This window comes from Aotus nancymaae, unplaced genomic scaffold (genome assembly GCF_030222135.1).
Source record: "Aotus nancymaae isolate 86718 unplaced genomic scaffold, 86718_ANA_hifiasm-v0.15.2.pri h1tg000076l, whole genome shotgun sequence".
NCBI lineage: Eukaryota > Metazoa > Chordata > Mammalia > Primates > Aotidae > Aotus > Aotus nancymaae.
In genome coordinates, this window is record NW_026988491.1 from 24,790,824 (window position 1) to 24,806,297 (window position 15,474).

The 15,474-nt window shown below is 52.0% G+C and overlaps 1 protein-coding gene across 1 annotated transcript in view; it reads left to right on the plus strand.

The window, feature by feature from the left end:
- Positions 1-4,297: 4,297 nt before the first annotated feature.
- Positions 4,298-15,474, plus strand: part of LOC135271286 (ATP-binding cassette sub-family C member 6-like) — an 86,323-nt gene continuing 75,146 nt past the window's right edge. Inside the window, 6 exon segments of the mRNA XM_064368285.1 lie at positions 4,298-5,138; positions 6,673-6,855; positions 8,544-8,669; positions 8,808-8,936; positions 12,254-12,379; positions 14,474-14,535. Of these exon segments, the coding sequence (XP_064224355.1) occupies positions 5,103-5,138; positions 6,673-6,855; positions 8,544-8,669; positions 8,808-8,936; positions 12,254-12,379; positions 14,474-14,535 (662 nt within the window). The 5' untranslated portion in view covers positions 4,298-5,102.

Below are 15,474 nucleotides of genomic sequence, written 5' to 3' on the forward strand. Positions count from 1 at the left end.
ATGGATGGATCATTAGAGGTCAGGAGTTCGAGACTAGCCTGACTAACCTGGTGAAACACTGTCTTTACTGAAAATACAAAAAATTAGCCAGGCATGGTGGTGCATGCCTGTAATCCCAGCTATGCCTGTAATCCTCCAGAGGCTGAGGCAGGAGAATCGCTTGAACTTGGGAGGTGGAGGTTGTAGTGTCCTGAGATTGTGCCACTGCACACTCCAGCCTAGGTGACACAGCGAGACTCCATCTCAATAAAAAAGAAAAAAGAAAAAAAGCAGTTAACCTAAAAAAGGATGCATTAATCTTATGTTCTTATAAGTCCAAAATTAAAAACTACATGAGAAAGATTTAAATAGCACTACCATAGTTAGCAAACAAAAATATAGTGTGCCCACTTACATTTAAATTTCAGCTAAACTCTGAATTTTTAAAGTATAAGCATATCTCAGACAGTATTTGGGTTCCAATTATACTAAAAAATTATTCAGTGTTTAACTGAGTAGTCTGTATTTAACTTGACAGCCCTAAAGTACTGCAATAGCTCCGTAGTTCTTAAACTCCAGCTTGTATTAAAGTGCTTATTAAAACAGGGCTGGCCAGGCGCAGTGGCTCATGCCTGTAATTCCAGCATTTTGGGAGGCCAAGGCGGGTGGATTGTTTGAGGTCATCAGGAGTTCAAGACCAGCCTGACCAACATGGTGAAGCCCCATCTCTACTAAACATACAAAAATTAGCTGGGCGTGGTGGCATGCACCTGTAAACCCAGCTACTTGGGAGCCTGAGGCAAGAGAATCACTTGAACCCAGAAGGCAGAAATTGAGTGAGCCAAGATCGCACCACTGAACTCCAGCCTGGGCGACAGAACGAGATTCTGTCTCAAACCAAACCAAACTAAACAACAACAATAAAATCCCAGGGCTGACCCAGTCCTGAGTTTCTGATTCAGGCAGTCTGGGTGGCACTTTGTAATTTACATTTGTAACATGTTCCAGGTGCTACTGCTTCTGCTTTGGGACTGCGCTTTGAGCTAATGCAATCGCTAAGAAATAGCGTTCATTTAGAAGTGGCTCTTGTATCAAACTAGTATCAGATGAAACCAAATGAAAAAATAATTATAGTTTATTTTTTTGAAATGGAGTCTTGCTCTGTCACCCAGTCTGGAGTGCAGTTTCACAGTCTCCTCTCACTGAAACTTTCACCTGAAACTTTCACTGAAACTTTCACGAGGGAAGGGGGTGTGTCCGAGCCCCCGGAGAGGGAAGGGGTGTGTCCGAGCCCCCGGAGAGGGAAGGGGGTGTCTCTGAGCCCCCGGAGAGGTAAGGGGGCGTGTCCGAGGTCCCCGCGAGGGGAGAGGGTGTGTCCGAGCCCCCGGAGAGGGAAGGGGGCGTGTCCGATGTCCCCGCGAGGGGAGGGGGTGTGTCCGAGCCCCCGGAGAGGGAAGGTGGCGTGTCCGAGCCCCCTGAGAGGGAAGGGGGCGTGTCCGAGGTCCCCGCGAGGGGAAGGGGTGTGTCCGAGCCCCCGGAGAGGGAAGGAGGTGTGTCCGAGCCCCCGGAGAGGGAAGGGGGCGTGTCCGAGGTCCCCACGAGGGGAGGGGGTGTGTCCGAGCCCCCAGAGAGGGAAGGAGGTGTGTCCGAGCCCCCGGAGAGGGAAGGGGGTGTGTCCCAGCCCCCGGAGAGGGAAGGGGGTGTGTCTGAGCCCCCAGGAGAGGGAAGGGGGTGTGTCCGAGCCCCCGGAGAGGGAAGGGGGTGTGTCCGAGGCCCCGGAGAGGGAAGGGGGTGTGTCCGAGCCTCCGGAGAGGGAAGGGGGTGTGTCCGAGCCCCCGGACAGGGAAGGGGGTGTGTCCGAGCCCCCGGAGAGGGAAGGGACTGTGTCCGAGCCCCCGGAGAGGGAAGGGGGTGTGTCCGAGCCCCCGTAGAGGGAAGGGGGTGTGCCCGAGCCCCCGGAGAGGGAAGGTGGTGTGTCCGAGCCCCCGGAGAGGGAAGGGGGTGTGTCCGAGCCCCCGGAGAGGGAAGGGGGCGTGTCCGAGGTCCCCGCGAGGGTAGGGGGGCGTGTCCGAGGTCCCCGCGAGGGGAGGGGGTGTGTCCGAGCCCCCGGAGAGGGATAGGGGTGTGTCCGAGCCCCCGGAGAGCGAAGGGGGCGTATCCGAGGTCCCCGCGAGGGGAGGGGGGCGTGTCCGAGGTCCCCTCGAGGGGAGGGGGGCGTGTCCGAGGTCCGCACGAGAGGAGGGGTGTATCCGAGCCCCCGGAGAGCGAAGGTGGTGTGTCCGAGATCCCTGCGAGGGGAGGGGGGCGTGTCCGAGGTCCCCGCGAGGGGAGGGGGTGTGTCCGAGCCACCGGAGAGGGAAGGGGGTGTGTCCGAGCCCCCGGAGAGGGAAGGGGGAGTGTCCGAGGTCCCCGCGAGGGGCAGGGGTGTGTCCGAGCCCCCGGAGAGGGAAGGGGGCGTGTCCGAGGTCCCCACTAGGGGAGGGGGTGTGTCCCAGGTCCCCGCGAGGGGCGGTGGTGTGTCTGAGCCCCCGGAGAGGCAAGGGGGTGTGTCCGAGCCCCCGGCGAGGGAAGGGGGTGTGTCCGAGCCCCCGGAGAGGGAAGGGGGTGTGTCCGAGCCCCCGGAGAGGGAAGGGGGTGTGTGCGAGCCCCCGGAGAGGGAAGGGGGCGTGTCCGAGGTCCCCGCGAGGGGAGGAGTTGTGTCTGAGCCCCCGGAGAGGGAAGGGGGTGTGTCCGAGCCCCCGGAGAGGGAAGGGGGTGTGTCCAAGCCCCCGGAGAGGGAAGGGGGCGTGTCCGAGGTCCCCGCGAGGGGAGGGGGGCGTGTCCGAGGTCCCCGCGAGGGGAGGGGATGTGTCCGAGCCCCCTGAGAGGGAAGGGGGTATGTCCATGCCCCCGGAGAGGGAAGGGGGTGTGTCCAAGCCCCCGGAGAGGGAAGGGGGCGTGTCCGAGGTCCCCGCGAGGGGAGGGGGGCGTGTCCGATGTCCCCGCGAGGGGAGGGGGTGTGTCCGAGCCCCCGGAGAGGGAAGAGGGTGTGTCCGAGCCCCCGGAAAGGGAAGGGGGTGTGTCCTAGCCCCCGGAGAGGGAAGGGCGTGTGTCCGAGCCACCGGAGAGGGAAGGGGTGTGTCCGAGCCTCCGGAGAGGGAAGGGGGCGTGTCCGAGGTCCCCGCGAGGGCAGGGGGGCGTGTCCGAGGTCCCCGTGAGTGGAGGGGGTGTGTCCGAGTCCCCGGAAAGGGAAGGGGGTGTGTCCGAGCCCCCAGAGAGGGAAGGGGGCGTGTCCGAGGTCCCGGAGAGGGAAGGGGGTGTGTCCGAGCCCCCGGAGAGGGAAGGGGGTGTGTCCGAGCCCCCGGAGAGGGAAGGGGGCGTGTCCGAGGTCCCCGCGAGGGGAGGGGTGCGTGTCCGAGGTCCCCGCGAGGGGAGGGGGTGTGTCCGAGCCCCCAGAGAGGGAAGGGGGTGTTTCCGAGCCCCCAGAGAGGGAAGGGGGCGTGTCCGAGGTCCCCGCGAGGGGAGGGGGCCGTTTCCGAGGTCCCCGCGAGGGAAGGGGGTGTGTCCGAGCCCCCGGAGAGGGAAGGGGGTGTGTCCGAGCCCCCGGCGAGGCAACCAGCCTTACGTTTACCATTATTGGCAAAAATGTCCTGTCATCCCCTGCATATTACAAACAATTTCCCAGGAGGGTGTATGCCCTCTGCAATGTGGCAAGTAATACCATCCTCTTGCCCCATGAATTTTATGAACAATATTGCAGAGGTGTGAACACGATATGGGAAGTAACATCATTTTCTCCCTTCCTGAATATTATGAACAATATTGCAGGGGGTGTACACCATATCACAATATGGGTGCATATTCCCATATTGCAGGGGTGTACACCCCCTGTGATGTGAAAAGTAACATCATCCTTCCCCCCTCCGCAAATATTATGAACAATATCGCAGAGGGGTGTACACGTTCTGTTATATGAGGAGTAACATTATTCTCTCCCCCACCAGATATTATGAACACTATCGCAGGAGGGCGTACACCCCTGCAATGTGTGGAGTAACATCATCCTCTTTCCCCCTGGATATTATGAACAATATCGCAGGGGGCTGTCCACAATCTGTGATATTCGGACTAACATCATCCTCTCCCCCACTGAATGTTACAAACAGTATCACAGCTTGTCCACCCCTGCGATATGGGGAGTAACATCATCCTCTCCCCTCCTGGATATTATGAACAATATCGAAGGAGGGTGTACACCGCCCATGATATGGGCAGTAATGTCATCCTCTTTTCCCCTGGATGTTGTGGACAGTATCACAGGGGTGTATACCCCTGCGATATGGGACTAATAGCCTCTTCCCGCCCCACCCTGATGTTACAAACAATATTGCAGGGGGGTGTACACCCACTGTAATATGAAAAGCAATATTATCCTCTCCCACCCTGGATATTACGAACAATATCACTGGGGGTGTACAACTCCTGCAATATTGGGAGGAATATCATCCTCTCCCTTCCTGGATATTATGGAAAGGATCCAAGAAGGGTGTGCACTTCCTGTGATATTGGGAGGAATATCATCTCCTCCTCCCCTCAGTATTATGAACAATATCATTTGGGGGTGTACACTCCCTGTGACATTGGGAGGAATATTATACTCTCCCTCCCTGAATACAACAAACAATATCACAGGGGGGTGTACATGCCATGCAATATTGGGAGGAATAGTATCTTCTCCCCCACTGGATGTTCTGAACAAGCTCACAGACCTTTGACTTCTCTCATCAGGAGAAACTGGAATTGCTGGGTCCAAAGTGTTTGGGAAGTTTGGAGTGATTCTTGTTGCAGGGGGAGGAGGAAACTAAGGACGTGTCACTGAACTTTCAGGGGTTCCGGGATCCCCCACCCAGGTGCCTGCTCCAGCTTCCCGAGCGAGCCCCCCTCCCGCCCCTACCTGTTTTCACCCCTTGTGGCTCCACCCCCGCCGGGCAGCTGGACCTTGCCCGGGGCCTTCTGATCTCCGAGCTCCAATTTCAGCCGGAACTGCCCAGCCCCGCCCCTTCCCTGGCAGGAGCACAGCGGAGAACTCTGTTCAGACACCGACGTACAGACAGACGCTGGGACCCAGGACAACTGAGGCGCCGATGGCCGCGCCTGGTGAGCCCTGCGTGGGGCAGGAGGTGAGTGCCCCCTCACATCGCGCCCCACTCTCCTTTTCCAGGCTTGGTTTGGCTGCGGATCTCTCGGGCTGCGATACTGGGGAGAGGAGAGACCCCCAAATTCCTGGACCCAGAAGCGAGAATTACTCCAGCCCCCTAACTGCACGGGTTGGACCCCTTTCACCAAGCCGGCCCCCGATACTCCAGCTCTGTTTAAGGGGCCACCAGACCGCCCGGCTTCTAGGGGCTTTGACCCTTATTTGCATAAAGCTAGTGGGTCCCCCAAGCTCTCCTACCCCCAGAGAGCACTTACCTCTCTGGTTTCTTTTCCCTTTGCTCTTAGCAAAGTATTCCAGGGAGTGGAGTTCATCGGGCGGTGGGGGTTGGGGTGGGGGTTGCAAGCTCCCAGCATTCTGAGGGCCAGGGAGGTGAAGCAATAGGCTGGTATGAATTGAGGGATCCTCTGTGCCTAGCCTTGTGCCCAACATGGTGCCACACTGCTGTGAACTTTGCTGCTGCTAATCCATTTAATACAATTCATAGAGGTAGAGTCTCATCCCCCTTTTGCAGGGAAGAAAACGAGGCACAGAGGTTAACGTTTGCACAGCCAGTGGATTGTGAAACCAGGGAAAATAAAAAGACAGCGGAGAGAGACGTGGAGAGGCCACGTCCACTAAACTTCAAATTTCCTCTAAGGTTAGACAGGACCAGCAGAACTGCTGAGATAAAAACAACAGATGAAGCTGGGCACGGTGGCTCATTGCATGTAATCCCAGCACTTAGGAGGCTGAGTCAGGAGGATTGCTTGAGGCCTGGAATTCCAGACCAGTGTGGGCAACATAGTGAGACCTCTATTTCTACAAAACATTAAAAAAAAAAAAAAATTAGCCAGGCCAGGTGAGGGGGCTTATGCCTGTAATCCCAGCACTCTGGGAGGCCAAGGTGAGAGGATTGATTGAGCCCAGGAGTTCAAAGCTTTAGTGAGCTTTGATTGTGCCACTGCAGCCTGGGCAACAGAGTGAGACTCTGTCTCTAAAACATAAATAATAATAAAAATAAATCACATCAGGATCACCAGTCGGACAAGCTTTGGGGACAGATAAGCCTGGGTCAGAGTCAGCTCTGCTACTTCCCATTTGTGTGGCCCTGAGGGAGGCAGTTCCCCTCTTGGTGCCTCATTCTGCTGGTCTCTGAAATGGGGACAGTATGGCCTATGTCCTAGAGTTGCTGTAAAGATTAGCTGACAGTCCATGCCTAGCAATAATTATGGAGCCCAGGTCTCCTAGACCCCAGAGCCAAGTTCCCTGGGTTCAAATCCCAGCCCTTCCACTTCTCAGCTGGGTAAAGTCAGCCAAGCTACTCAACCTCTCTGGTCCTCGGCTTCTTCATCTGCAAATCAATATGATAATTGCATCTACCTAAGGTTGATGTCAGGATGAAAGGAGTTGAGAATTATTAGGTATTCCAAAGAGTGCTTGGTACATTTCTGTGTAAATGTTAGAGCTGGGGACCCCTGCCCTCTACATTCCTAAGAGTCCTCCTGGTGTTCCCTCAGGTCTGGAACCAGACAGAGTCTGAACCTGCCGCCACCAGTCTGCTGAGCCTGTGCTTCCTGAGAACAGCAGGAGTGTGGGTGCCACCCATGTACCTCTGGGTCCTCGGCCCCATCTACCTCCTCTTCATCCACCACCATGGCCGGGGCTACCTCCGGATGTCCCCACTCTTCAAAGCCAAGATGGTACCATCCCTGGGAGCCTGGAACCAGGCAGTGGTGGGGGAAGCAGGGGACAGGCTGGAACCTGGTGGAGTCCTAAAGTAGACTCCTCCTATCAGGTTGTAGGAGGGACTCTGTTAATCAAACAGAGCAATATTAGAGAGGCGTCAGAGGTCAACTCGGTGGGACACAGTTCTCCCAAACAGATTTTGTAATTCCAAAAATCCATGCTTGCACAAACACACACACACATTCCCACGTTCCCAGACAGTTGATAACTACCATAGCCTGGCATTTTCCAAAACGTACCATGTCGACTCTCGGATCCATAAGATGATTTTAGGACCACATTAGGATGAGCCTTTTAAACGTCATGCATTGATTTTTGTTTCCCACTGGCCGTGTTATAGAACAGTTTCATAAGTGACACGTATTTACTTCAGTGTGCTGCATAGGCACTGGCATTCCAAGTGTGAGCCTTTCTGCTCATCCATCCTCTTCTCCTCCATTCTTGTAGGCCTAAAGAATGTTCTTCAGAGTTCACTCCTTCTTCTGCCATTGTGTTAATGTTTGCATCATCACCCACCACCAACCCAGGGGTTGGCAAACTTAAGGAGCCGAGCATCACATAGTACTTGAGGCTTTGTCGGCCAGGCAGGCTTCCTTCCAAACACTCAGCTCTGCCACTGCAGCATGAGCGCAGTAGTCACAACCACAGACAACAGTCATAACTGTGTTTCTTTCTTACTCTTTTTTTTTGAGATAGAGTTTCACTCTTGTCACCCAGGTTGGAGTGCAATGGCATGATCTTGACTCACTGCAACCTCCACTTCCTGGGTTCAAGTGATTCTCCTGTTTCAGCCTCCCAAGTAGCTGAGATTTCAGGTGCCCAGCAGCACACCTCACTATTTTTTGTATTTTTAGTAGAGACGGTTTTTCACCATGTTGGCCAAGCTGTTCTCCAACTCCTGACCTCAGGTGATCTGCCTGCCTCAGCCTCCCAAAGTGCTGGGATTACAGGTGTGAGCCACTGCGCCCGGCTAACTGTGTTTCAATAAGACTTTTTTGTAGTCACTGAAACTTGAATTTCATGTAATTTTCACCTGTCATGACGTATTATGGTTTTTATTTTTCCTCAGTGATTGATAGTTTTCCAGCCTCTGCTTTAAACTGAGGTTCTTTGAGCAGCTCCTGCAATGCGCCTTAGCTCTGGCCTTCCCTCTGGTGTGTACGTGTTCTCTCACTTTCTTCCTTTCTTTCATTCAGCAGAGAAACCCATCTATATTAGAGAGACCCTAGTGACTTACTGCCCCAACAGAGAGCTTCTCCTTGATTTCATAGCAGGGACTGAAAATAACTTGGAGAGAGGATAGTTCTCTACCCAGTGAGTACGTCTCATCGCCTGCTGTTTCTTCACACCCACAGTTGTCTCACATGTGCATGACTGGAGCACTCCCTGCACGTTGGAAAACACTCGGTTGGCTCAAGGCCTTGCTGTGCATTATTTACAAGACAGTCACACGTCAGGACTGACCTGCAATGCCCTTTACACATTGTTTACGTTGGCACATTGCTAGCTGGTGATGTCGGTTCATGACAGGGCCCCAGCTGCGATGTCCCAGAACCAGCTCCCAACTGAACGTGGGGTCGCGAACTCGTTTTCTGTGACCTTTCTTATTGCCCCCGAAGCTTATCTAAGCCTGTCTCCCCAGGTGCTTGGGTTCGCCCTCATGGTCCTGTGTACCTCCAGCGTGGCTGTCGCTCTTTGGAAAATCCAGCAGGGAAAGCCCGAGGCCCCGGAATTCCTCATTCACCCTACGGTGTGGCTCACCACGATGGTAAGGATAGCTTCCATCTGGAGCCGGGCTTGCTCCCAGCTGCTGCTTTGCCCGCCACAGTGGAAAACAAGGGGAGGAGAAGAGGCTCCCCCGCCTCCCGCCCTCCCCTAAGGGGCCTGTCCTGACTTTCCCGCCCAGAGCTTCGCAGTGTTCCTGATTCACACTGAGAGGAAGAAGGGAGTCCAGTCATCTGGAGTGCTGTTTGGGTACTGGCTTCTCTGCTTTGTCTTGCCAGCTACGAGCGCCGCCCAGCAGGCCTCCAGAGGGGTAAGTGGGGTCGTGGGCCACCCTGGAAACCAAAATGCTGGCTCAGGCCCTGGGTCCCATCCTTCCTCCTCCCATTTCCACATATGATTTATTCTCAACCCAGCGACACACACAAGCCAGTCACTTACACTCTAGAGACACAAAATCCACTCTCGCACCTGTAAGTACCTGTCATTCCATACATTTCTCATCAACACGGTTTTCTGTTGTCTTACACACGCACATCACATGCTCCACTTGCACACGGGGCACACACTTAATGCATCACACATCACACAAGCACATGCATGCATGCACACACACACAACCTGGGCAGAGACACTCCTGTGTGCACACATTCCTCTACATGCACGCCTCCCTCATCTCATGTACTCACCCTCCCCTCATTCCTAGGCATCTATGTTTACACACTCATTCTGCACACCCACCCATATTTCTGTTATTTCTGTTGCCTAATCTGGGAAGCAGCCTTTTTTTTTTTTTTTTTTTTTTTTTTTTTTGAGAGGCTTGCTGTGTTGCCCAGCTTGGAGTGCAGTGGCATGATCTCAGTTCACAGCAACCTCTGCCTCCCAGGTTCAAGCGATACTCCTACCTCAGTTTCTCATGTAGCTGGGATTATAGGTGTGTGCCACTACACCCAGCTAATATTTGTATTTTTAGTAGAGATGGGGTTTCACCATGTTGGCCAGGCTGGTCTTGAACTCCTGACCTCAGGTGATCCACCTGCCTCGGCCTCCCAGAGTGCTGAGATTACAGGTGTGAGTCAATATGCCCAGCTGGAAGCAGCATTTCTTTATTAGGAGACATGATGGGTCATTTACTCTGTAAAGGAAAAACAGGTAGTCTAGACCAACTTTTCTCAACCTCAGTTTTAGTAACGCTGTGGCCAGATGACTGTTTGTTGGGAGGACAGGGGTGTCCTGTTTGCTGGAGGGTGTGAAACAGCATCTCTGGCTTCCACCCATAGATGCCAGTAGCATACCATCCAATTGCAGTAACCCAAAATGTCTCCCGATATTACCACATGTCCCTTGTGGGGGAGTAGGACAAAATGGCCCACCTGTTGCGGGTCACTGGCCTCAACAGTGTTTAGCCAAGGCTTCGGGGAGAGGGGTTATCTTGACACCAATGACCAGGCTGTAGCAGGTTGCAGATATTTTACTTTATTATTTTATTTTTGTGGAGAAAAGGTTGTTCTTTGTTGCCCAGGCTGATCTTAAACTCCTGGGTTTGAGCAATTCTCCGACCTCAGCCTCCTAAAGTGCTGGGATTATAGGCGTGAGCCACCACGTCTGGACTCACAGATCATTTCCGGTGTCGAGTGGTTACTCCATCCTGCCCCTAAAGAAGAAGGTAGAGAAACATCATCCTGTCCTTAAGGACAAAGTTTTTATTTTTGTTTGTCTGTTTATTTTATTTATTTATTCTGAGAGGCTTGCTCTGTCGCCCAGGCTGGAGTGCAGTGGCATGATCTTGGCTCACTGCAACCTCCAACTTCCGGTTCAGGTGATTCTCGTGCCTCAGCCTCCCAAGCAGCTGGGATTACAGGCATGTGCCACCACCCCAGTTGATTTTTTTATTTTTAGTACAGACAGGGTTTTACCATGTTGGCCAGACTGGTCTCAAATGCCTGACCTCAAGTAATCCACCCGCCTTAGCCTCCCAAAGTGCTGGGATTACAGGTGTAAGCCACAGCATCTGACCAAGGATAGCATTTTTAAAAGAGTAACCAAGGGGAAATTCCACAGGTTATTCAGTAATTTCTGCAAGGCTGGGCTCCCACAGTTGACCTAAGTCAGCTTTTTGGGACACGGCATAGAAACAATAATACTGGGACCATTTACACTCTGGGGTTCCAAGCATGTGCCAGTCACTGTGGCAGGCACTTACACACCTGTCCCATTGGATTCTCACAACAGGGCACAGTGAGGGATTGTTTTTTCTTTTTTTAAATAGAGATAAAGTCTCACTATGTTCGCAAGGCTGGTCTCAAACTCCAGGGCCCAAGTGATCTTTCCGCCTCAGCCTCCCGAAGTGCTGGGATTACAGGCTTGAGCCAAGCTCAGCCATGTGATGGATTCTAATAGGCCATTTCAAAGAGGAGGGAAACTAAGGCTAGGAGAAGGGAATGACGACCTCGGGGCCACACAGCTGGGGAGTGCAGAGCCCAAGGTCATCTCAGGCAAATGCGGAACCAAGTTTCTCATAGAAAGTGGGGAAGACAGTGTCAGTTTAGGGAAGATGGGCCATATTGTCATTGGAATATCCAATGGTTTCCTATCTGCCAAAAAAAAATAACACCAAAAAAACCTAGAAGAGTAAAAAATCCAGTAGACAAATTCCTATTTGAAACTAGGGCTCTGGGCCGAACACGGTGGCTCACACCCGTAATTTCAGCAGTTTGGGAGGCCGAGGAGGGTGGATCCCCTGAGGTCAGGAGTCAGAGACCAGCCTGGCCAACATGGTAAAACCCCATCTCTACTAAAAATACAAAAATTAGCCAGCCTTTGTGGCATGTACCTGTAATCCCAGCTACTCGGAACGCTGAGGCAAGAGAATTGCTTGAACCCAGGAGGCGGAGGTTGCAGTGAGCCGAGATCATGCGACTCCACAACCAGCCTGGGTGACAGAGCAAGACTCTGTCTCAAAATATATGTATGTGTATATGCACACACACAAACACACATATATACACATATATGATACACCTAAAATTAAAAAATAAAATCATATATGTACATATATAATATATATACCTAAAATTAAAAAATAAAAAATTTTTTAAATTAAAAAAGGAAATAAAATTAGAGCGTTTATGACCAGATGTCAGGGCAGCAGATGCAGAAGTCATCGTGATGTGGCAGTAGGAGCATCACCATTTGGACCAGATCATCTGTGTGTCCTTGAAACAAGGGGCCTCTCTGAGCCTTGGTTTCCCCAGGAGTCAAAGGAAGCAGGAAAACCCCAGCTACTACAAATACACAAAAATTAACCAGGCATGGTGATGTGCACCTGTAGTCCCAACTACCCAGGCGGCTGAGGCAGAAGAATTGCTTGAACCCAGGAGACAGAGGTTGCAGTGAGCCAAGATCACGCCACTGACTGCTCTCCAGCCTGGGTGACAGAGTGCGACTCCATCCCCCCCACCACAAAAAAGAAAAGAACATTAGGACCCCTAGGAATGCCAGGGCTCTGCCTTTCAAATCCTCTTGCCCTGGTCCCCAGTGTGGACACTGACCCCGCCATTAGGAACCTTTTCTCTTCTCTGAGAACCCTCCTCTGCCTCCATGCCTTACCTTCTGCTCTCTCTCCCACAGGGCTTCCAGAGTGACCCGGTCCACCACCTGTCCACCTATCTGTGCTTGTCTCTAGTGGTGGCACAGTTTGTGCTGTCCTGCTTGGCAGATCAACCCCGCTTCTTCCGTAAAGAGCCCCAGCAGTCTGTAAGTCACCAAGTTCCAACCTCATTCCTCTTCCACGTTGAGGTCTCAGTCTCCCCCATGTGACCAAAAGTCTTTAATTTTTTATTCATTTCGACATTCAGCAAAATGTGAACTGCATTTCTAGTTGGTGCCATGGTTGGCAGACATTTTGTGTTCAGGGCAAGAGAAAATATTTTAGACTCTGTGAGCCATACAGTGATCTCTGTGGAAACTCCTCAACTCTGCCACTGAACACAAAAGCAGAATCTGTCAACAAATTGCATGGCTGTGTTGCAATAAAACTTTATTTGCAGCAACAGGCAGTGGGCCAGATTTGGTCATAGTTTGCTGACCCCCTGTATGCCCCAGCAAGGGCTTAAGGATCTATGGTGAAAAAGCAGATAGAGTTCCTGTTCTCCTGTAGCTAGTGGTCAAGTAGGGGAACTAGACATTACTCACGTAATTAAACAAATATGTTGAAAATTGGCTGGGCGCAGTGGCTCATGCCTGTAATCCCAACACTTTGGGAGGCCAAAGCACGTTGGTCACCTGAGGTCAAGAGTTCAAGACCAGCCTGGCCAACATGGTAAAACCTTGTCTCTACTAAAATTATAAAAGTTAGCCAGGCATGGTGGCGCACGCCTGTAATCCCAGCTACTTGGAAGGCTAGGGCAGGAGAATCACTTGAACCCTGGAGGTGGAGGTTGCAGTGAACTGAGATTGTGCCACTGCACTCCAGCCTGGGTGGCAAAGAGCAAAACTCCATCTCTAAAAAAAAGAAGGAGAAGAAGAAAGAAAATTACCCCTGGGATAAGTGCTCTGTAGGAGAAGTTCATGAGAGTTTTACAACAGGTAACACTGAAGCAATCCGTGAAATCAAGAAATAATTATTTTGAGGAAAAGACTGATCTGACATCATATAAACAGATGTTCAGATGGACTGGGTACAGTGGAGCATGCCTCTAATCTCAACGCTTTGGGAGGCCGAGGAAGGAGGCTTGCTTGAGCCCAGTTGTTCTAGATCAGACTAGGCAATGTAGTGAGACCCCATCTCTACAGAACGTTTTTTTAAAAATAACCAAGTGTGGTGGTGCACGCCTCTAGTCCCACTACAGAGTAGCTGTGTGGAGGCTGAGGCAGGAGGATTGCTTGAGTCCCAGAGGTAAAGGCTGCAGTGAGCTATGATCACACCACTGCACTCCAGCCTGGGTAATAGAGCGAGACCCTATCTCAAAAAAAAAAAAATTTGCTCAAATGCTTAAGAAATATAGTTAAAACTATCATGGGAATCTTTCTTCACCTACCAGAATGTCAACAAAATTTAACAATTGATAAGCTGTGATGGCAAAGACACGGTGAAATGGGCACCGTCATGCCTTACTGGTAAAGAGTACAGGCTGGTGTAATCTCCCTGGAGCGCCTGACAAAATCACAGCACAGGTCTCTCTCCACAGCATTCGCTGAGGGATATTGTCAAGAACCTCATTGTCTTCATTATGCAGGGTCCCTGCTTTGAGAAGCAAAGCAAGGTTTTGGTTTCAGTGTAATCATAGTTGTTCTTCTGAGCCACAGTTACTTCTTAACTTGGGGACATTGTCAGTCCTGTGGCCCAATCCCTTTTTGCCCTGCCTGCTGGGAAGCACCAAGCTCATTGGTGTGCACCTCTGGAAAGGAGATGGGGCACCCCGACGTGTACTTTCAGTATCAAATACATGGTCAGGGCCGGGTCAGTGGCTCACGCCTGTAATCCCAGCACTTTGGGAGTCCGAGGTGGGCAGATGACGTGAGATCAGGAGTTTGAGACTAGCCTGGCCAACATGGTGAAACCCTGTCTCTACTAAAAATACAAAAAAATTAGCCAGGTGTGGTGGTGCACACTTGTAATCCCAGCTCTTTGGAAGGCTGACAGGAGAATCACTTGAACCTGGGAGGCGGAGGTAGAAATGAGCCAAGATCACACCACTGTACTCCAGCCTGGGTGACAGAGCAAAATTCTGTTTCAAAAAAAAAAAAAAAAATACACAGTCAGTTCATCCTGTCTTCCTGCCCTTCCCACACACTCACCACGGGATGTGAGACCAAGGCTTCCCCCTTCTCCACTTTTGTCTGTTGCAGAATCCCTGTCCAGAGGCAGGGGCATCCTTCCCCTCCAAAGCCATGTTCTGGTGGGTTTCTGGGTAAGTAAAGTCACAGGGAAGGGTTGGGGGGTGCCTCACCCACCTGCATTTGCTGCAGATTTCCACCCACGGCTCTTCCCCTGTAGGGCTCCCCCCATGCTCACAAAGGCCAGCCAGGCTTTCTCCATCCCAGCCTCGGCGCTTTCTTCTTTTCTTCTTTGTGTTCAGTGTCTACTGTCTACATCCTGTTCCCACTCAGTCACTGGAGTGAGATCTGGATTCAAATCCTGCCTCTGCCTCTCAGCAGGCCATGTCACAAGCCCTGGAGTCTCAGTATTCCCCTCTGTAAAATGGGGATGACTCAACCTTCATGAGTCGGAAAGTGCTTAGTGCTGGCACACAGCAGGTGCTTAATAGTAATAGAATTGTCTCCACTACTTGGCTTCAGTCATTCCACCAGCATTTAATAAGCATCAGGGGCAAGGAGATAAAGGAGCAAGTGTCTACTTCCTGGAGGGTTCCAGGCAGATGGAGGAACCAGCTGCCTCTCCATGGCCAGCTCAGCAGGTACTTGAGGATGTGCTCCCTCCTGACCATGCTGCATCCAGACCTCAGAAGCACAAGACATGTGGAGTTCAATCCTGGCCCTACCACTTCTAGCTGTGTAGCTTTGGGCAAGTTACTTAACCTCTCTGTGCCTTAGTCTCCCCATTCCTTCAAAATGGGATTAATAATAGCACCTACCTCATAGAGTTGTGAAGATTAAATAGGATAAATTCTGTAAAGCACTTAGAACAGGGCCTGGAACAGGCGCAGTGGCTCATGCCCATAATCCCAGCACTTTGGGAGGCCAAGATGGGAGGATCATGAGGTCAAGAGATCAAGACCATGCTGGTCAACATGGTGAAACCCCATCTCTACTAACAATACAAAAATTAGCTGGGCATGGTGGTGGGGACCTACAGTCCAAGCTACTTGGGAGGCCAAGGCAGGAGAATC